Source organism: Ptychodera flava, chromosome 18 (assembly GCF_041260155.1).
Source record: "Ptychodera flava strain L36383 chromosome 18, AS_Pfla_20210202, whole genome shotgun sequence".
Lineage (NCBI taxonomy): Eukaryota > Metazoa > Hemichordata > Enteropneusta > Ptychoderidae > Ptychodera > Ptychodera flava.
In genome coordinates, this window is record NC_091945.1 from 9,312,156 (window position 1) to 9,335,827 (window position 23,672).

The following is a 23,672-nucleotide window of genomic DNA, read 5'->3' on the forward strand; positions in this document are numbered from 1 at the left end:
ATACATTATTGTCCATGACTCAGTAACCACAAGTGCTAAACCTTTATATTTGGTATGACGGGACACCTTATGATGCCACATATTGTACTCCATTAATTATGTGCATATCTAATTATGAGCGAGCCAATAGAGCAAGAGGTCTGATTTCTGGTATATAGGGATAAGTTAACAATATAATTTGTTTGACAAAACTTCACGTGACCTCAATGACCTTTGACCTCAAATATACATATTTGTCCACAACTCAGTAACCACAAGTGCTACACCCTTCATATTTGGTATGAAAGGACACCTTATGACACCATATATTGTACCTCATTAATTATGTGCATATCTTATTTTGAGCGAGCCAATAGAGCTAGAGGTCTGATTTTTGGTATATAGGAATAACTTAGCAATACAATTATTATGACAAAATGTGACGTGACCTCAATGACCTTTGACCTCAAATATATATATTTGTCCACAACTCAGTAACCACAAGTGCTACATCCTTCATATTTGGTATGATAGGACACCTTATGACACCACATATTGTACCTCATTAATTATGCGCATATATAATTTTGAGCGCGCCAATAGAGCTAGAGGTCTGATTTTTGGTATATAGGAATAACTTAGCAATACAATTATTATGACAAAATGTGACGTGACCTCAATGACCTTTGACCTCAAATATATATTTGTCCACAACTCAGTAACCACAAGTGCTACATCCTTCATAAATGGTATGATGGGACACCTTATGACACCACATATTGTACCTCATTAATTATGCGCATATCTAATTCTGAGCAAGCCAATAGAGCTGGATGTCCGATTTTTGGTATATAGGGATAACTATAGGGTAGAAATCTAAATATGCCCATCTAAATATTAGACATCTACCATCGAGAACAAAAGAAATTTGCTGTAATTTGAATATTTAAGGAGTTTAAGCAATTCCCGCTATAAATAAAGAACCCCTGCCTCAAACTCCACAAAAGTTGCTAGACATATTTTGCCGTTGTCATGCCATTGCTTCGTTTAATAACCAGTTAATCAAATGCCTCATTGACAGGAGGAAATTCAAGACCATATTTGAATAGTAGTATATATTGTCCTCAAAATTACTCTATCACGGCCCAAGTACTCATTGCCTTCAGCAATACTGCCTTGTTATAATTATTGTGTTGTTTATGTATCCTATGAGAGAATGGCGGCTATTTACTTGTGTTAGTGAGTGTTGAAGGACTCTTGCATCATCGATCTTCGGTCATCGGTCTTCGATCTCCGTTTTGTACACTACCAAACGACGGGGTAAACAAGCTGGATACTTGTTATAGAACGATTAAGACAGTAAAGTTTGAGAGTTAATGTGTTAATAAACATAACGATTATGCTGAAAATGTAGCAACAGTTAAGGCGTTCACCTACCGTTTATTGCCACATTGCAAATACCCCCGTCTAGTGTATCAAACGTAAACAAGCTATTCCCGCGGTTCTGGAATATTACACTACATAGAAACTGCTGATGTGCAATATACCTGTCAGGGATTTTCTATTTTTGTACAAGTGTCATATGTACAATGCAAACATGCAAAATTGTGCCTCCTTTGTCGGGATTTATACGACAAAACGGTTTACAGTACTGGAGAAACAGCTTGAGACCAAATTTCAGATCACGAAGTGTATATATTCAAGCAGTAAAACCTGAAAATGCACAGGCGTCAGCTGAACTTCGAAGGTACTGAGACATTAACCAGATATAACGTCAGTTTGAGAAAATGGTCCTCAAGATTCCTGCGCGATATGGTTTGTGTTTGATGTTGGTCGTCGGTAGTATTTACCAGGTAGTGAACTGTAGTGAAGAGCAAGACGATAAGGACGAAGGTAAGCTCAAAGCGAAGGTATATAGAAGACGGTAATGTCACTTTGAAATTGACCACACTTCACATGCTTTCAGTTTCATCCAATTCTATTCGTGTGCAAACACGCAATCTCACGATACTTTTTTTTTATCTTGAGCACTTAAATTTCTAAGATCAAGTCGTAGCCAGGTTTTCTCACAATGGATGAAAATATCGACATTATTGAAGATCATGAGACATGAACGAGTGATTTTAATTTGGCATTCACAGTTAATTAAGAAAGTCAGCTTGGTGAATTGTGAATGAATTGTGAGAAGTGTCGAGTACACCAACTTGACGAGTGTTGATAAAACACACGGTGGTCTGCGAACTGATAGCATAAACGACATGTAATAGGGATTCAAAAGCTGCATTCACAATATCGACTCTGTACAAAGAGTTGTGACAATGATAAGCTTAAATATATGAATGAAAACTGCCTGAAATCAAGACTACCCCTTTATTACTCACAGAGGGCGTTCTAATCTTGTCTTTTCTAGGTCTTGACTCAGAAGCAGAAGCGGAGGAATTTGGTGTCCAAAGCCTTATCGACTTCAAACGAATGATAAACTGTGCTACGGGCAGGTCATCTTTGTATTACATCAAGTATGGATGTTACTGCGGACTTGGTGGTAGGGGGAAACCTGTTGATGCCACAGACAGGTAAATTACTCACTTCTTGAAATATATTATGACAAATCAGCTGTTCTAGACATCGGACACCTGTCATAGTAACCAACCTTGACAACTGAAGACGAAAAACATGAAATGGGCAAAATATTTTAAATTACTAAGCAAAGAGTAAAGCCACTAAAGATAGGTAAGAATAACATAAACTTGTTGAAATATGAACTCTTATCCGAAAAAACTTTTGGGCAATCCAGAATTTGATGAAATGGCTACATAATGACGTCACGATTAGTTAAGGCGACAGAATAACATTATACTTGCTGAAAAAATATAATGACGACAAGAATAACGATATAGATTGAAAGACAAGAACGAAATTCAAAGGTGCTTGTGTAGTTCAACGTATAAGGCGCCCCCGGGACATATTTTGAGACTATCTTTTATTCAGAACTTTGTGTTCTACTACTTGGCGTGGACTCATTTTGAAGCCCGGAGAGTAAACCAAGTTTTTATCGTCTTCATTATTTGTGAACATCGAATATTTAATCATGATTATTTTCATGAAGTGAACATATGGTATAGCGGCAGGACCATTTTAAATGTCAAATATCGGCAAATTTTAAGCTATTTGTTTCTTACATTCAGCACCTTACACTGAACATCCGATTCTTATTTTACTTGTGAAACAGAATGGTTAAGAGTTTCCTTGAGAAAGATCCGTTTTTGACTTTTTTTGTTTTGTTTTGTTTTTGGGTGTAGGGATTTAGCGTGTATTAACTCAAGAACAAGCATTCGTCCGGTAGATGTGCCCAACAAGTTTTCACAGCCCTTTACAATCTCTACTCCATTGTCGAATTCGACTGACAAACTACTGGTTTCGCAGTCCGGTTTGATGAATTTCATAGTATTTCCAATTGTTTGACAAGGATCTTCTGTTTATCAAGAGCAGAGATCAAAAGTTGGATTAACGGGTCAAAGTCGCTATCACCGGCTTGACAGAGTTTAGGTACCGTCTTCTTTCGTTTAAAGCGAGATGTTCTCGTCAGCTAACGGATTAATGCTTGGTCGTTTTGCATTTGTCTTTTTTCTTTTACCTGCTTTCACAGAGAAATTATCAATAAATCAATCAATCAGTAAAGTTCATATAGCGCCAAAATCCAAAAACAGTGTTTCGTTTTCTGACGCTCAATGGCTAAACAATACTATGCTCCCGATGCTCTTGAAAGCATGTGCGTTTTCAGTTTCCCTTTAAAAGTTTCCAAGTTTCAGGATTCCCTGATGTCGAATGGCAGTGCGTTCCCTAGCTTAGGTACGACGTATGAAAATGCACGGCCACCATAGGTGATGGTTCTGTTTCTCGGTGGATGAACGGAGTGTACGAGTTGGAATATAGGGCTTGAGTAGATCACTGATTAGACTCTCTCCGAGTCACCGGGCTATCTCAGCCCCTTCGTTGGCAACGCGGTTATGCGCCCTCAATGGTCTTTCTAACAATCGACGCTCTCACCGAGCCGGCTTCACCGGCTCTCTGAGCCGAGCTTCGCTCGGCTTAACTGCCTAGGGCGCCAGTATCGACTGAGCATGCTGAGGCGAAGCCGGCGATCTGTGAAAGACTCTAATCACAGATATACGCAGGAGTCTGGTTATGATAGCTTTGAAAATATCACCAATGATTTACACATACGCCTACGCCTATATAGATCCCGGGTAGATATCACATGACCGATGACGCAATGTGTCTTTTCTGGCAAAAACAACGTTTTACCGGCCCGGTATGCTTTCATAATATTTTTACATTGTCCAAACCTAAAACCGAATGTCACCAAAATTAATGTAACATTTTCAGGTTCGTTTGGCGGTTTTTATGACGTTATAGTTAAGAGAAGTCCTGGGTTTTGGGGTGATGATAAAGAAATAAATTCTCGCCATCAGTCAATATTAACGAGCCTTGCTTCTTAATTTCCAGGAGATAGTACATGAGTACCTACAAACAAACAAACAAATACAAACTTATAATCATTTAACTAACGTACCATGTTTCAACTGTTTTTGAATCCTGACACAGGTGTTGCAAGGCTCATGATGACTGTTACACCAGGGCCAAGAAGAGCTCCGGTTGCGGGACCTTACAAGTATATTACCTACCCTACAAAAGATCTGGCTGTACCGGCTGCAGTGAGTAATTCTAATAAAGTCTGCACTCGTTGAACATCGGTGCATATCAACAGAATAGTTGGTACTTTGAAAAAAATACAGGAAGATCTGGTAAACGGGAAAACAAAATGCAGGTATAATAGTTCTCGGTACTTAAGCTTGGACTAATAGATAAAATAAGACATCCGAAAATTTCTCCTTATACAATATTCCGTTCCTTTGCTAAGTACCACAATGCATGACATGCGTATCAGAGAATGTGTCGACAGGCCGGATACTGGCCTTCCTGTTATGCTTTAGGAACTCACCGTGGAGTTTCAACCACCATGTATACACTAGGGAAGTTCGCGCCTCGAAGATGAAAGACTTGAACTTTTGCTCAAACTTTCCCAAAGCAAACTTTTAACCATTCTCTTAAAAATCGAAAATAAAAATCGGTGTCACAGTGCAAATTTAGGTTGTAGAGAAACAAATTATCCGATATTCACAGAGATTTGAAATTCAAAATGGCCACCATCCTTGCGTAATATCTAATAGGGAAAATAAATCCAAGATTTTCACAAAACTAGGCTGGTAGAAACTTTTTATGTTCTCTGTGAGCTTCAAAATAAGCCCTCACAAATGGTGGGCCAAAACAATATTGTGGAAGTTTGACAGTCAAATTATCTGTCCCCCGAGGCGCATTCTAACTTAAGTAGTACTTTCCTCTACTTTCAGGTAGCATTTCTTCGTATGGGAGCGACCGTAATGCAAGATGCAAGTACGCCCTCTGCCAGTGTGATGGTGAAGCCGCAAAATGCTTCGCTCGCAACCGTAGCAGTTACAACATGGGATACTACCTGTATCCTAGATGGCGCTGTTGGCTCGGATGAAAACGTTAAACGTTTCTTCATGAGTGTAATATTAACATAACTTACTTCAATAAATCGAAATTTTTGTTGTAGCAGTCATCTAAAAGGTTCACTCTCTGATAATAAAGTTAATAAATTAGATCACAGTGTCTGACATCTTCGTAGAAAAGTGTCTCACTTTTGTCTTATAACTGGCGACTCTGACTGTCAGTCTCTTTACTATCCCGGCTTTTTTCCGTTCTTTTGGCAATGAAATTCTCCTGCTCTCCGGCCAGGCCTATCCATCTGTCAACGTCGCATATTCCAGTCTGTTACAGCCAGCGCCATATTGTTTCTGACAGCAAACTTGATTGTCCCCATCAGTATCCGTTGCATAGTTCCTATCCGCCGCCTCCCCCCCCAAAAAAAACAGTGAGGGACTGGCAATCTATGATGGTGGAACACAATGCTCTTAGTCTATCTTGATATACTCCACAGACTCTTCTACTGAAGGTTTGATTCACGTTCATATGTGTGTACATAATTGTCTGTATATCTCCTCACAATACTAAAAACTAAATAAAAGTATTCATACATACCAGAGATACAGCTTTGAGTTTGAAAGTGTCTAGATATAAATGCCTGACACTTCTTTACGCCTTATTGTTCGACTTTGTGATGTTTCTTATGAAATGATAGTAAAATTGGTGCTCAATGATTCTATCTTTGACAGAAGTCACTTCCACACACTAGACAGAAGTACATGGGGCTTGTTATTACTGTCCTCTTTGTGAATTTGATACTTGTGATTTACAAATGCTAGCACTTATTTCAAATTATTTCTTCACTCTTTGCTAAAGAATATCATTCTTCTATAAAATCTATGCTTAACAAAGTTTATTCTAGATCCTTCTGTTAATCTCCAGTTGATCGTTTCCTTTATATCTTCCAAGTTGTATAAACCTCACCGTTGAGATTGTGATGTAGAACGTATTTTGCCTGAATCCCCCAAAACGACAAAACGGAATCTGTTATGGAACAAGGAAGCTGTGATATCCCTTAAATAAACTTACAACGGCAGTCGGACCAAATTGTCGTTATTATATAGTTTTGACATTCTTGTAGCAATATCACACGAAGATAAACTCCGGTCATGGTATTTGTTTTATTCCTATGTCATTTATTTGTCACGTAAGGCGTCGGGCTTACCGAATGACAGTATTCGGCAATCACAAATGTGCTGTTGTTTTTCAGATGTTTTAGTGTTTTTGAAATACACTGTGTATTGTAGGACGTAGACATGTCAGTGACTGCATATTTTGGTTTTATGCATGATGCATATGTGTCCACAGATTAGATAACACTCTCTTCATATACTTTTACGTTGGCAGGGACTGATAGTGTCCTTGTAAGTTGTAGCATTTCGTATGACATCTACATTACGTTTGAATCAACAGCAACACAACAGTTATGTTTGTTTAATTTTATTGGTCAACAACAAGAACAAGACGACTAATAAGCATAAACAGCAGTACAAACAACAACAACAACAACAACAACAACAACGTTGGGAGAGAGTTGCATCGGTTCAAATAATACTAATACTAATACTAATACTTTATTGCTCAACAACACACTCAAGGAGTGTGGTAAGGCAAAAATTACAAAACTCAGCAAACACTGGATGAAGCTGCTGCTGGGGGAGGAACTAAAGTACAAGAAATAAATTTGGCAAGAGGTAGTTTATCTTTGTGAGTAAAGATATACGTATACATGAACTTTTCTCTGTGAAAGCCTGGATTATACAAACTTGTGGATGAAAATAGACCCTCTCGATACGTTCTGTATTTTGGACATTCTATAACAAAGTGAAATTCATCCTCAACTAAAGACTTACAAAACTTGCAGAATCTTTCATTTGCAGGAACTTTTGGAATTGACCTTCTACCCAGTTCTATTTGTAGGTTGTGATCCGAAATTCTTAGTTTTGTCAGCCTCCTATAGGTAAAAGATCTTATATCTAGCAAGTAACTTTCAAATTCAAATTTTGTCTTAAAAAGTCTGTAAGTTCGGAGCTTATTCCTCTGCATTCCACACTTCCTTGTATCATTATGAATGTTTCTCAGCCATGTTTGTTCATAAGTTTCACATAAACAATCATATACATTATTAACTGTGGAATTAATATTGCAAACAAAAGACCATATATCGCTCCCATTGTGAGAGTTCAATATGCTTTGTATATAATTATACCAATCTGAATTCAACCTGGATGTATAAGCAGATTTCAATAAGATATCATCTGATAAAACCATGTGTTTTATCACCATAAAGTGAATTGGATATCTACCCAGCTCTCCAACAACACCATCAGACGGTGCATGTTTAGATACTTCTAGGATAAATCTATAATAAGATATACTAACATCATTGAGAAAGTTACATTTGTCATTAATTTCATGTCCCCATATTTCACAGCCATATGTCATAATAGGAACAATTAAACTATCAAAGAGTGATAATGCAACTTTTACAGAAAGTGAACCATTCTGAAGGCCCTTACGAAGGCTGAAAAGAGCTTTCATTGCCTTCAATTTAAGATCATGAAAATTACCTTTGAATCTACCATTTGGGGTAATGACAAAACCAAGGTAACAGTACTCTTTCACTAAGTCAAGAGTCACTCCATTGTAAGTGAGTGTAACTCCTTTCACAAGATGATTACTTTTGTTAAACACAATAACTTTCGTTTTCGTTATGTTAATAGATAATTTCCATTCACGACAAAAACTATGAAGTTTATCTAAGCAGCTTTGTAAGCTAATAATGATAGTTTCCTTGTAACGTTCCTTATGACATCTACATTACAACAACACAACAGTTGTGTTCGTTGAATTTCATTGGTCAACAAATCATGACTAATAAGCATAAACAACAATACAAACAACAACAATCAGATGTCTGGGTACCCTGTGAATCAACTCGCCGACAAAATCATGCTGCCTCGACCCGATTCCAACTTCGGCTGCTCAAGAAATGTCTCGATCCTTTACTTCCATTCCTTACAAAAACTGTCAACTTGTCTCTTCACACTGGCACAGTTCCACAGCTATTCAAGAAATCTTCTGGACTTCAACATTCTCGAGAATTACCGACCTGTTTCCAATCTGCCATTTCTTTCCAAAGTACTTGTGAAGATCATCACTGTTCAAATCACCGACTACCTTAAAAAAACTCACTACAACTACCATTCAATCAGCATTCAGGAACTGCCCTAATTCAAAAGATTGGAACTAATTTGGGATAATTTGATCTTCATATTTTTTTTTAATTTCTCAAAAGTGCTAGGTGCTTTATAGCTGAATGTTGCAATATTACAAATTACTCATAAAAACAAGTGTGCAACTTAAAAAGAAAAGCAGATGCGCTTACATTTGCAGGTTAAAATGACATTACTTCATCATCCAATTATTCCAAATTAGTTTCAATATCGTGTTATTTGCTTATCCGTGAACAGACTGGCAATTATGTTCGACTCATTCTCCTCGATCTCTCTGCTGCGCTCGATACTATTGATCACAAGATATTACTTCACAGACTCTTTCATTTTGGTATCTCCGGTGTTGCGCTCAAGTGGTTCCACTCATACTAGTACTTGAAGCAAAGTGACCAGTCCATCAAAATCAACGATATCATAAGCGAACCATCAGAACACAGTTTTGGAGTGCCACAGGGCTCTGTCCAAGGCCCTCTTTTGTTCAACATCTACATTGCTCCATTAGAAAATTTAATTAACAAGCATAACTTCCGCTAGTATGCAGACGACAACCAGCTTTATCTTTCATTTTCTCCATGATGACTCTCCTCAGTCGATACATGTATTCGTGACATCAGGGATGGGATTACTCACAATAAAACTCCAGCTCAACGACAATAAAACAGAAGGCCGCCTGATTCACTCCAAGTTACTGTGCACCTGCTCCAGCCAACAGTTTCAACATCTGCTCTCACTTTTAGGGGGGACCATGTAGTGTCATGAACACTACATAACTTTATTGTGTTCAGGCCTCCAGCCAATCACATCAGTACAACTTAAACAGATATAAGAATTACATAACAGATTGCACCACTATCGTGAATTTGAAGAGGAAATACATATTATCAATATATCAAAGCTTCTTTCCTTTATTCAAAAAATGATAATATTGGCATGGTCTATGACTGTTCTATTTTCCAGTTACTTTTACTGCCTTTGAGGGCGCCCTACACAAGAGAATATCATCCCATGAAATGGACGGTTTGTTGCAAAGAAAAATTTTAAACGCACGATTGTACCAAGATGAAGTTCTACTCACCCCGTCAATTTAGTCAGGTTATGGCCCTGATCACTACTTAATCTTGTGGTGCCCTATACATATCTGTTAAGCACAGGGTTCCACCATTGACGTTACTTGCTGTGGTACGTACCCTATGCCTGCGTATAAGGTTTAAGTACCACTAGTGATAAGGTCACATTTGGTATATGTATGTAATGTGGTCCCTATACGAGTACCTGTGTAAGGTATAGTCACTACTAAGTACGAAATCTTTTAAATTTGGGTCTGATTTTGGACTTTACTTTCCCATGAAATCCGTTACTTTAACACAAAACAGAGTGATAGGGTGAACTGCATGGTAGAATTACCAGATTACTACTAGATAGTGTATAGGGTACTTCATACAATAATAGTGCTATCAATCGTATCGATAATTGCTGTTTGCTAGTTTGATAGCAAATTAACTTTGTGGTAGCCATTTTGATTAACATAATTGGCAAGCTGGCGATCAGCTAGTGGGAGCCCTGTGTAGTATGTACTGAGGAAAGACTGAAGTTTAAGCAGTTCTCTTCTGAAAATTGGCAAATACTGATGCTGAAATCAATGCTTAATCTGGTCACCCTCTGTGAACAGGTCTACACTCACCATTGATAACAATGGCTTTGAGGCAAACCATATATAATAATTGACAGCTACTGGGTAGCTGTCAATTATTATATATGGTTTTAGAGAATGGACAATAAACCGATCTCAAAAATAAACACAGAAGGAAGTATGTATAGAAATTTGAAATGTTTTATTCTGATAAAAAATTTGTTCAATTTCAAAATTGCTAAAACTTCTAAAACAAAAAGAAAAACAATAATCTGTACAGGTGAAGAAACGAAGACAGTCACATCAGATTTAAGTAACAGGTCACAATAATGTTGAACAAAACTCCTATGCTGTAACATGACTTCAACAAACAAACTGAGAGGCAGAGCAATAGTATTCTTCAAAAACAAAGTAAACTTATTATTACCACAGAGGGCGCTGTTGCTGAAAAGCCTGTTCTGGGTAGCGGGTTGTGCTCTGAAGACAATGCTTTTCTGAGTATTGAATGTATGAAAAGACATTGTCTTGGAAAGTGGTGAAAACTTCCTTACAAGAAAATTGAATAAAACTGACATGTAAACTGAATAACACACATTCATTTGGAATGTTCAAATCACATTAATCATTGCTTTTACATTCCTAAAAGTACAAAGTAGGACAATGGCAATACACTGGTGTGACTCACAAACAAAGGGGTTCAGGGTAGACTTCCAAAACAGAGAATACGAACTTTCATTATCATAACATGAAAACTTTCACTCGCCAACTTATTTCAAACTGATATTAAAAACACTCACGCCAAACATAAATTGCAAAATGGTGATGAAATATATAGACTCAATCTGAACAGACAAACGGTTTGTAAATATAGTATTGTACTGTGTCATAATGCGTGCTCATCTCAATTTCCTATCTGTTTTCACGGACATTTTCAAAACCATGGCATCACTGTTGTGTTTGTGTTTGACAAGATATTACCGATATCATTCATTGAAATCACTGGAGATTCCTAAATGGTAATTTTACATTTCACTGAATCGAATATAGTTGACTTGTTAAAAATGGTTGGACATTTTTCGACTGACGTCTTCTAGATTATGGGCACTGACGTGTTACATAATATGTCTACACCATCCTGGCATGTCAAAGATCTCACACACAAAAGATTCTGTCATAAATGTCTGAACGAAAGTTTTCCTTGATATGTCCACTGACCACAGCTGTGATGACACCAGATCAAAAATCTTTTGGACAGGTAAATTCTTGCACTTTTATGAATTCAAAACGACCCTCGAGGGGCTGTCAACAAAAATTTGGAGAAATTCACATTTCACAGCTTACACAGGATATCATGCCATTGATAAATCTATTCTGCAAAAAGGATAGAAAAGTAAAAATTCATCAATCCTATAAAGCTCTGAGTAACTAGAATTCTTGATTCAACTATCAGTCCTCCAACAATGTACTCTACCTGTCTTTGCACCCCCATTCCTTGTATATTTTTTTGACCCCTCTCAGGTCATGACCCCAAGGTCGTCATTATGACCTAAAGGTCATCATCATCCTAGTTATTGAGATATGTCGTCTCAATGGCACTCACAATGCTGGTCTAGCTGCTGGTCTTTTTGCTTCAAAATCTTGGTACGATGTGCTAAAAAGAACTTACATTTTTAAAAAACAGCAAACTAACAAACAAGAAAGTCACGCTTGGGCTGTGATTATATTTTGACTGTTTGGAATACTGAGAGAATTTTTTGTGCCTTTGATGATTTAAGCAGCAGAGGATTTTTTTACTGCAACAAGTTAATGTTTATGTTTATGACATGACAATTTCTGTCATACATGGATGAACATTTCATCCAGGATACGGACTGAATTAGAAAGTTCACAATAACCCACAATCCACAGCCCAAGCATATGACACACATTGTGAAAGCATAAACACTGGGTTGTCTAGTGACATTAAATTGCATCAAGTAAAGATTCAAAAAGTATTTGTGACACAGTAACAGCATCTGAAAATAGGATTCCAAATTATACAAATGCTGCACCATAAGTAGGAAATGTACTTTTATACACAGGCATTCTAAACCCTATTCCTTGCAAAGGCTGTAAATTCTCATGTAGGAAACGGGGGAAAAAATAAGTGCTTTTTATCTAATCTTTCAAAAATTCATTCTTGACATAAATGTTCTTTAAAAGTTCAACGTAAAATTTACTGGATAAAAGAGCCATGTCTCTATCATAGAAATGGAAAAAATTGCTACTGTGTTGTACTATATTGTGACCTTTGATCATTATGTATGCATAAAAAGATCACCTCATTTAAAACAGACTTTCTGATTGGTCTAATTCTGCACAATGCACAAAGACACTTGCTGATGACAAACAGATCATTTTAGAAGATGGCTCAGCCATCGTAAAAGAGTAAAAAATGTCCATCTTAGCTCCTATGGTAAGACAGCAATTATTCCTGAAAATGAAAATCAAGCTTGAGCAAAAACCAGTTCATAAAAGGTTCCCCTCTTCCATAAGATGGTTTTGAATATATCAGTTCTCAGTTATTCTCACTTTTTTGCAGAATGAATATTTCAAAAAGGTTCTTAAAATGATTCTCAGTGTATTATTAAATAAATGATGGCACCCAGCAGGTTATACCACTGAGTGACGTCACATTGGAACTTGAATATACACATACATTGCTTTGAAATGTTTTCTTGGAAGGCGTGTGTTCTACCTGGTCTGTATGACCAAGTCAGTTACAACCAACCTCTGATAGTCTGATCTGGTCACTGTAAACGCCAATCTGTAATCACGTACCAGGCAGCAAAATGACTAAGTTTGACCACTGAATCCTATCAAAGATTTCTTTTAGGACCAGTCTATGTGAAACTGTCTAGACATCCGCTCTGGGTATAACAGAGGTGAGTTGTATTTTGCCTTGATCAATACATACCATCAGAACCATAGTGTAGAAATTGATTCAGGCTCAATATCCCTCAGCTTATAAATTATGTAATAGAAATTCCTAGACATATAGCAAATTTTGTACAGTGTAAACACAACTATGATATTCTTATTAAATGTCAGGCCTCACTTTCATGAAACAAAACTCGCTGTCCAAAGGTCATTCACGAACATACAGGCACAAATGTGGTTAAACCACTGAAGGGGAAAAAGATAGGGGAATGTTACAATGGGTCAAAAATGCTTCAGAAAGAATGCAAATTCCTGATTGAAATTAAAGAAAAGTATAACAAATCTGAATCTAGTATTTTCTAGTGTGAAAAATTACTTTCTGAGACTGAGTTATTACTGAATTAACTTGATAAATGAGTGGCCATTTACATCACATATTGCAAAGTAATTGTAAATTCTTCCTCAACTTGTTAATATTTTGTAAGGATCCAAGGACTCTGCCACAGTTGGGTCAGCCTACTAGTAGCCAAATAGGGGTGGAAGCCTCACTTGTAGATTTCAAACCTGCTTTGCATGACATGGTGCATGTTGTTCAAGGGGAATTCACTGGTATTTTATGCTTGTTAACATTTTTGTGATTTTATTGTCACTGCCAAGATGAACAAAAAGACTATCACACATATTACTTTGTATATTCTGAAGATACACTGAAGTTTCAAGACTTTTCAAAGTTTTGTTGTTCAAAAGAGGCTGATTCCAAACTGTGATAAAGTACAAGGTGTTTCCACAGAGACAGTACCTATATCATTGTGTCAGACACTGGGTTGGGTACTTTGATTGACCCCTTGAACCCTGTTTGACAGTAAATCCATGCATGATGTCAAAGGTCAAAGTTCAGGGAGTAAAACATCTTTTATGAGGCATGACTTCATCAATGATAGGAAATGAAGATTCAAGTGAGGATTTCTACAATGAGCAAAAGATCATTTCATTTGAAACTGTTCTGTCTATAATGTATTTTCTTGCTAAAGGAAACTTCTTGCTTATGTAGAAAACAGAATTCTTGTGTAGATCTTCAGAAAGATTCTAACAATGCCGACCTGATGTGTGCAATTTCAGACAGCAAAGGATCTCATCAAATCTGCTGGATTGGTTTCAAACTCCCAATGCCTTCTGAAAGTCAACACCCGTTGAAGTGATCACCATAGCTTGCAAGCATCATCCATTTGCCATCCATGGATTAAACTGGCGCATTCCTTGATTGTGACATCAAAAATGGAGACGCAAGTTTCATCAGGTACCAGGTTTCTTGAAAAGTTTGTGGCAAAACTAAGAGCAAGTTGTTTGTTTGTGTTTTGGCACTTTGCGGAGTCCAAGGTGGCAGATTATTTGCAAATCCATCACTGGAGGCCTGACCATTGTCAATATCCTACATTATACTGAAGTTCAGTGTCTTTCCTATGCACATACACAGACGTTTACGGTGATTTAAAGACATCACATACAATATACATCATCCATAGTCTGTATTATGACTGCAATAAAAAGAAAGAAAGAAAGAATTATGATGAAGAATATCTTTGCGCTGTGATAAACTTCCTTAATCAAAAGGAATGCATGATTACAAATCTTTACAGCCAAGATATGGTTTTTATGGATTTATGTAAAGGTTGTATACCGTGGTAGTGTGTCAGTGAAAGGGCCAGACCCTGGGAAGGTCTGTGATCATATATCAAAGTAACACTCTCCTCAAAAGAGGAAGTTTAAAGCATTTGCTCAAACCTTCCTCAGGAAATATTACGCTGTTCTCTTTCAAGTTTCAAGATCAAGAATTATAGAACAGAGGTCAACAATCAAAATTTGGGATTAGAGAAACAGATTACCTGAAATTTACTGACATTTAAAATTCACAACATACCCTTTGTCAACCCCATGGATAAAAATTTAATTTCTGATTTTCACTTAAACAAGACTGAAAACTTCATTTGCCCCCGGTACTATAAACACTTCAAAATAAGTTTATACAAGCAGCACTCAGCCAAGTCTTGTAGAAATTGGAGTGTCTGAAAAACTGTCACCAAGATCCATTTTATCATGACTGTAAAGATTTTATCACAAAGTATGTGTGCTTTCACAGCATGCAAATGAGAATGAGAATGACATTTTTTCATGTGCTTGCCTTAACAGGGCTTGCATAGCAGGCACGTGATAACAAAGTGCAAACATGTGCTTTGAAGACTGATATTGTGTTACTCAGCTTAAATTTTACTGCTTTCTATCGTTGATAATGTTTCCCCTATAACTGAATTTATATCTGCCGTGGTATTATTTGATCTGTATACACTGACACACAAAATTTAAAATACACAAGATAAATATAGACACACTGTGTGACTGAATTACCAGTGATATTAAGGTCTATATTCACACTAGTAATGGATTTGTTGACCTTTCAGTGACCCTTCCCCAACCAAACTTTGGCATGACTTTTCATTTACCGTGCACATCACCAACCAAGACTACCCTACCGGCCCTTTCATTTCCACTTCACAGTTGATACAACACCACATTATTACAAACACAGTGGTTTCGCTAAGCTGAGACCAGAGCACGATTTTATACTGAAGTTTTACATGTTTAACCCCATTTCCTGGTACAATGCATTGGTCTCATTGTTTCAACAGGATGTTACTTCTGACAGCTCAATTTGGTATAATTGCTCTACAGTGTTCGGTGGCAAAGTTGGATTGGACTATTTTAAAATAGGGGTGAATAGGTTCGACCAAAACACTATATTTTGAAGCGATGTTAATTGTGAACGCTACTAGAAGTTTAATTATTCGTGAATGACATCAATACTGTAAAGAAATCTCTTCACATTCTCTTTTGTCATTTTTTATATGCTAGGATAAGTTGATAATCATGAATAACAGCTATACCACATAGTCATTGTTGGCAATCAAAAGTGATTATTGTATAAAAAAAATAATTTTTATTCCAAAATGAATTCAGCCTACTATACAGATTCACAAACATTTTTTCCATCAACACCTCAACTCAGTGCATGTAAAAAACTTACCTCTTCTTTCTGTACATCACCCACTGCAATATCTACATGTACCGGAGACACATTATTATATCCTCCCTTGGATTTCATTTGAGTTTGTATTACACCAACCTGCAATACCAAACACTACTAGTTTACATTCTGTTTCTTTACATGAAATACATAAAAGTTGTTTTATTTTCATCTGAAAAATTCAACAATGGAGTAAGATGTATACCGTACATTAACTGTCATTAAAAAGAATGTCACAAATGTAGTACTGTCATTGCAACTGAAGAACACTTGTGTTAACACTTTCAGGGATGAAATTTTTCCCTCCAAAATTCTAGCGCAAAATTTTACCAAATTTTATGAATTTTTTTGCAGTATTTTGATAATTTTGGACTGAATATGACATTACTCTTCATTGGCTACAGTTTTTGAACAAAATTTTGGAAAAAAATGAAAAAAGATTGTCTGGATCTGAAAAAAATTGTTTGGGTCTTTATGTTACACAGTGGTCAGAAACTGACTTCGGCACTCAAAGGGTTTATCAGATCTATTGACAAAATGGCTGTCAGTTTCATCTCAATACTGCTGGTTGACGTAACAACAGTCAGCACTGACTCACATTTTCTTCTATGTTTGGGTGTCAGAATTCAACCATTCAGAATAATTTCTGATCAAGAAGACAAACCAACACCAAATAAGGAAGACCAAAATACATGATTACATCAACATCAATGAGGTCCCATATCAAGGGAAAAGATCATGAGAGTGTATAAACTTACTTGACCGCCCCCTGAAGCCATATCACCTGATCCTATATGTCCTGTATGTACAAAATTTGTTGGTTCTCCGATCATTGTTATATCTATCCGCCTCCTCTTCTGCAAACAAAACAAGAAACAAACAAAACAAATGAGTAAACAACAGCCAAAGCAATGGTTCAAGCTGAAGTTACAATGTGTCTCTGATGTAATAGAAAGTGATAGGATGTGATATAACTTTACCACAAACTCTGTTGCCATTTTAATTTTTCCCCCATACATGTACATGTCTTCAAATGAGTGAGTAATGAACATGTCTGATAACTTTCCAGGTTTACCCAACTTTCATTCTATAGTTTATTCTTTTAATTTAGATTACAACATTTCCAAAACACTTAGGAGAAAACTAACTACACTGTATAATTCAATCTTGAATTTGTCAGAAAAACGATACACACTGTGTGGGTAAGACTTACAGTCATACTGATATCAAGAAAATCAATTGTTGATTAACCCTTTGAATACTGTAATTTTCCTGCCAAAATTTAAGTGCAACATTTTATCGATTTGAATGAATTTTTCAATATACAATTTTTGATAATTTTGGACCAACTGGATATCACTTTTCACTGAGAATTGTATGGGGTTATATTTAATAAAGGTAACAAAAATTTACTTAGGCACTCAAAGGGTTAATTTGCCAAATTACCCATGATACCTTGCTCTCTACTGCAGTTTTGACAACCATGCTAGGTAATTTTGAACACTTTAACCATAATGATGCCATCTACACAGGTTGCAACTACAGATTTACAAGTACATGTAAATTTACGACACTGATACCACACAGCACAATGTATTATTGTATTCCCTGGTTCACCTTTAGGACATTGTACATTCATCAAATGACCTGTACATCATGGGTCACTGGCAAATTGCCAATGATATTATGCAAACAGTCACCATAGGACTCCCCTGTCATCAATAAAACATGGCACTTGTTATCAAATCACTGAAAATTTATTAGTTTTCCAAGACAAGTTGCAGAGGTCGTGTCTTTTCAGCGATTCATGTAGGCCCCTTCTCTAACTTTCCAACAACCATAACTAAATGCCGTTAAATCTGTCCATAAAATTGCACACTTCCTGTTCTATTCATTCCTGATTGTGAGCACAGAAACAACAGACACTGTCATCACATTACATGTACATGTCTACACTTACATTAAAAAACAAACAGACACATACACAAGAAACAAACATGACCCCAACCATATACTGAATCAGGCAGCTTGATCTGATGAAAAATTAAAATATTTATGACATGTACAGATTAAGCATCAAAACACCCCTATACAGGTCACATTAACATAGGCTGGCTGGGAAGTCTATTAAAGATTCCCCCACCCATCTAATTTTGGGTAGACAGGTTGCCATTGCAAATAATGGGGTTGCGCCTGTCATAAGGTTAAACCAAAGTGTTACTCATACATAGGCTACAGATTGACAGTGTTACCAGATGGAATTTGATACAGATGATATGACACAGGCTGTTGGACGAACACTCAAATTGCAGATCACATTTTCACTTATCTCTAGTCAAGTGAATCATACTTCAGAAATTACCATTCCACAATCTCCTTGCATATGGCTGTCTGACAAATACAAAGTCCATACTAAGATTAAACTTTACATCATCATTTTCCTGCCTGTAGTGTTATCGTGTTCTCTCTTGGCCACTGAAATTATGTTTTAAACTTTCAATTTTGCATTACATCAACATTGATCCTGTTAAAATCTGGTGACAGCTTTCAACAAATCAGGACTACTTCCTTCCAAAACAGCATAACCATTCCATCAATCCATGTGTTCTTCTAACTCAACCACTGAATATTCTCAAGAACACAAACTGTTTAATCAGTTATCTTATGTAATACTGCTAGCTTTATTTCTAATTTGGCTCTCACCAAAGCTTCTGACAGTGACATCATTTCATAAATCAAAATCATGAAAGAAAATTCCACTGAGCTTTTTACAGATACCACCATTAATTACATGACTTGGTTGTCCTTCAGGTTACAATCATTTGTGTTTGCTGCTGACAATGAAACAATTCTTCTTCAATGCTATAATTCATCCCTTTAACCATAATAATTACTTTTTCTACTCTAACAGAGAGACTGGATTCTTTCTGACTTACCTGTTGAGGTTGTTGCGTTATACAGCATGTGAAGCATAGCCAGGTGGTGTCTCCCATCTTGGAGTTCCCCATAAATTGCACACTCACTGGCAGATGTTACAACTATCTAGAAGGCACTAGGAGGCACTTTAGAATATGAAAGATGAATCAGGCGACGCCCACGCTTCCTATCAGTCAATGGCCAGCCTTCCTGTTTTCATGTGTACAACGTCTTCAGGATTTCACACTGAAATGATAAAGAAAGAAACAAAAGTAAGACTGATAAATAATTTGTTGTTGTTGTTGTTGTTGTTGTTGTTGTTGTTGTTGTTTTGATGATTGTGAGTACTCCTGACACCCTTGAAAAGCCCACATTTTTGGTCATTTTCAGATTTAAGAACAAGTCTACTGTGGGTACTGGACCGTTTAATAGATGTTAAAACCAAATAAGGAAATCATATTCACGCAGGCCCTGAAAAAAATGAAACATTAACGTTCATAAGATACAAAGAATACATTTCTACAGCTTTGGTTTCAACATCTGTTGCTATCATGTAGGTAATTTCTCACATCAACTGTACATGCATTATAACACAGCCATTTGAAAACTGCTTTTTAAAACCGTGAGCCACAACTGCCGAACAATGGAAAGACCAATTTCACTCACTGAAGTGTTCTGTTCTCATTGACAGGGTTATGACCTTTCACCTTAGGGGCAAATTCAAGAAAGGACTGTAGGTGCAAGGGGACAGACATATTAATGGCAAGAATAAAACGTCTAAGTCACTGAGCCACGTTGAATACAAATCACATACTGATTACATTCCGGTAATTTCTAACAACATAAGCATTCAATGAAACAAGTTTAATAACTAAAACCCTCACAGCTAATTTCCTTTTTTTATAATGACTTTTTCAATACTGCCAGACAGCTCAAAGATTTGGCTCAAACAATCATTTGGCTTGAACAATTTTTTTCTTTTAGGACATCGGCCATTTTACCGGGTCCATATGATGAATACGTCACTACAAGACGTCATAAGAAAACAGAACAATGCGTTCTTGTTTTGCTGACCTACATCACTCTCTTTCTCAGTACAGCAGTTCATCAGAAGGGGTTGAACAACTGTGAGTTCATAGCAGGGTTCGAAATACCCGGTGGTCATGCGTCAAAAGACCACCAATTATCTAATTTGGACCACCAGATTCTATTTTTGGTGGTCAATCTTGACCACCAAGTTTTTGGAGCAGTGTTTCATCTAGGCTGCGCGATTGCGCGATTCCCCCTCTTTGGTGTGCTGCCCGGGTGTGCTGCGCGCCGCCAAGTGTACGTAGAAGGGGCGACCCATCGCGCACTGCACTGAGCTGGCTGGAATGGCATATCCAAATATCATGAGTGTCACACTTCGATACTTTTGACCCATTATCGGCACCTGTTAATACTTTGGCAACAGGCATTGTATAGTGTAGCAAGAACATTTACATTAAATGAACTAATTTTAGTTCGATTTTGATACTATTTGTACTTTCCGTAGCTGATTTTGCATATGAAAGCATGTCAGCCCATTGAGAGTTACGTTCACAAAAGTTCATTGCCCTTGTCTCATTATCTCTGTACGATCGAGAACAGGGGACAAACTGAAGCTTTTGTGCATAGTATGAATATCCGTAACACTATGAAAATAATTCTGGTAGCAAAAATTGACTGGGAAATTTGACTCTACTGTTACAGAAACGTTTTCAGTTCAGTGAATGACATTGGCACTGTAACAGGATTGCATGCATACTAGAGTCACAAGCAAGCTGTGGTGTCAATGGGCCCGGTTTTTGAATTCAGTGAACAAACATTGACTTATTTTTCGGGCAAATAAACCCTAAAGTTAACTGTTGATGCCAACCAACATTTCTGTTTGTTATTTTCCCACTGTAAAATGACTGACAAAAAGCAATTGGAGCGAATCTGACATCGAGACTCCACATTCAAAACACGGCAGACAGAGACCTCCTAAGTTGTTCGTTTTAACTTTACTGAGTCTGCGCACAAGACTACAAGACCAGCTAGGTCACTAGAAAAATACAGCTAACAGGTTTGTATAGGGCAATCTTGATCCAAACTCTGCTGTGGTTAGGGATGATATAAGCACCGTAAAAACGTGACAAACAAATATATTATTATTTTTCAGAAGATAGGAAAGCATTCCTTTATAACTACTAAAGATTTTTCTTGCTTTGTGTAAGTACACACAGTTCAGTTAAAAATGAAAAAAATCCCTTGAAGGTTCATGTACAGTGGACATGGCTAGCTGTTAACAAACAAGTGATTTATGGTTTGTAGTATGTGTATCACAAGTGACATCATTGCAACATTAAAAGTTACCTGTAAAGCCGTGGTTATATGTTTTAGTTAAATCCCCCCCCAAAATTTTAAAATCCCTCTCAAAAATTCCTGCAGTAATTGTCATTTCTTTATTACACAGTAATTCTGTCAAAACTTAAAATCTGTAACTCAAGTCCTTTGCATATAACCAGTCAGTCAGTCACTCATGCAGTAGTCAAGTTGATCTGTAAATGACTGAAAATTTTCCAGTGGATTTACTGGGCATCCACATACATGTAAACCAACTTAACATGTGTAGCAGCATGGTGAAATGGTTCCAAAGCAGCATGTACAGCCCACTATTCACTCCCATGGACCCCAACCTCCACAAGAATTACACTCTGATATTACTAATTTTTTGGACCACCAAATTTTGCAATTGACCACCAAATTTGAATCTGGTGGTCAAACTTGACCACCAAACAAAAAATTAATTTCGAAACCCTGTAGAAACCTGTCCATTAGGTCATCCTTTACAGCATTGTAGGTCACAAATTTATTATTTACTGTGAACTGTCATTACCCAGAAGCAAAGGGTAAACAAACTTATAAACATGGCATTCTGTGACACAGGTGATTCACAGTTCAACACTACTGTAACGATGATTCTCTATGAACGTTTACAGTTTCACTGTTCAGATTTCATCGATACGATTTATCTACAGGTTGTACTGGACATTGAACTCACAATTCTAAGAGTTACACAATAATGCTGGAACCACAAACTTACACTTACATGAGTGAAATAATTATAGTATGTTTCTGAATTTGACTGTTAGGTAATCTGGCAGAACTTAATGTATGGGTAATATCTACGCAATAATATACCCTGCTGATAACGGAATAAGGGAAACTTCACACAACATAGTGTACAAGGTGAAGCTGAGTGCATTATTTGCTTTCATCAAGTTTGCTTTCATCATTCAAGTTTGCTTTCATCCATTATGGGCTGGGAGGGGGTACATTATAGCTATTATTTTCTAGCTTTGGCGATGCCATTGAATTTGTAGATGTAAGAAATATCTGGGACCACAATACTGGATAAGCGGATACATCAGTGACAGTAATAATCTGGGGGGATGACATCACAAAATTTCACTGGTATTGACAAAGCTGTAATGTAATATACTACATGTACGGTACAATGAAAACATGGTCATAAATTAATGACGTTATTCTGAATCAATATTGATATGTGTATTTATAGACAATTTCTATGCATCAGCAATCTAATGAACAGAACCTTTCCAGTTCAACATCACAACTTGTTTCATTAACACAAATCTTATTACCACAGTTCAATTTACATCTATGATAATCAATTCAACAATGAAATCACAATGCAACATTATGGATTGTAAAATTCTATTTTCAGTCTGCCTGCTCAGAGCCATCAATTTCTATGCCCAAAGGGCATATGATAAGAAGTTCAAATTACAGAATGCCCAGTGATCTGTCTGTCCAATTCCTGCCATGCTGGCACGCCAGGAGTCATGAATGGTCATGGCCTTCACAGGTGAAACATCAATGTCACGACCACCACTTCTTTAAGACGAAGAGAAAACATTCTTTGATCAACCCTGCAGCAGTCCTACCAAAGACATTGTAATAACACTGAAATGTCTCCAGGCACAATGTAGTGGAAACTCTGTGGGACATTTGAATGTGTTCCGTTTGTTGGGCTGTTCTAGGAAACCACGGCCTTGAACCTGGACTAACACCCTAGAGAAAACACAGTAACCTTGCTCTTTTCCGTTCCTGTCAACATCAACTGAACACTGGACAACAAACATTGTCAAGTTTCATGACCCTTTCTGATGACTGATTAACAAACCAAAGGTACTGTAGTTTTCACATCACACCCATGCAGCTACCCTGACAGCTAGAAGCTAGAGTGAGTGTTTGAATCTGACTGGACAGAAAACACATGTAAGACCTAAGCTACTCAATACAACATGTTAATCAAAAC

The 23,672-nt window shown here is 37.0% G+C and overlaps 2 protein-coding genes across 4 annotated transcripts in view; one reads left to right on the plus strand and one right to left on the minus strand.

Moving 5' to 3' along the window:
- The first annotated feature begins 1,714 nt into the window (after positions 1 to 1,714).
- On the plus strand, positions 1,715 to 5,665 carry LOC139117787 (acidic phospholipase A2-like). Its single transcript, XM_070681041.1, has 4 exons — positions 1,715 to 1,872; positions 2,390 to 2,552; positions 4,585 to 4,694; positions 5,391 to 5,665. Exons 1-4 carry the CDS (start codon positions 1,767 to 1,769, stop codon positions 5,543 to 5,545), a joined length of 534 nt encoding a protein of 177 aa, XP_070537142.1. The 5' UTR covers positions 1,715 to 1,766; the 3' UTR covers positions 5,546 to 5,665.
- Positions 5,666 to 10,592: 4,927 nt separating this feature from the next.
- LOC139116792 (CDC42 small effector protein 2-like) overlaps positions 10,593 to 23,672 on the minus strand; it is a 38,487-nt gene continuing 25,407 nt past the window's right edge. For all 3 annotated transcript variants that reach the window (XM_070679452.1, XM_070679454.1, XM_070679453.1), the window contains 4 exons: positions 19,348 to 19,573; positions 17,170 to 17,268; positions 16,412 to 16,510; positions 10,593 to 14,867 (listed from right to left, as the gene is read on the minus strand). In XM_070679452.1, coding sequence (XP_070535553.1) covers positions 14,862 to 14,867; positions 16,412 to 16,510; positions 17,170 to 17,268; positions 19,348 to 19,419 — 276 coding nt within the window. In that variant the 5' untranslated portion in view covers positions 19,420 to 19,573 and the 3' untranslated portion in view covers positions 10,593 to 14,861. The remainder of the gene's footprint in view (positions 14,868 to 16,411; positions 16,511 to 17,169; positions 17,269 to 19,347; positions 19,574 to 23,672) is intronic.

Coding starts and splice junctions, on each gene's coding strand:
- LOC139117787 (XM_070681041.1), top strand. CDS start 1,767: ATGGTCCTCAAGATTCCTGCGCGATATGGTTTGTGTTTGATGTTGGTC. Junction 1,873..2,389: donor GCAAGACGATAAGGACGAAG/GTAAGCTCAAAG, acceptor TGTCTTTTCTAG/GTCTTGACTCAGAAGCAGAA. Junction 4,695..5,390: donor ATCTGGCTGTACCGGCTGCA/GTGAGTAATTCT, acceptor CTCTACTTTCAG/GTAGCATTTCTTCGTATGGG.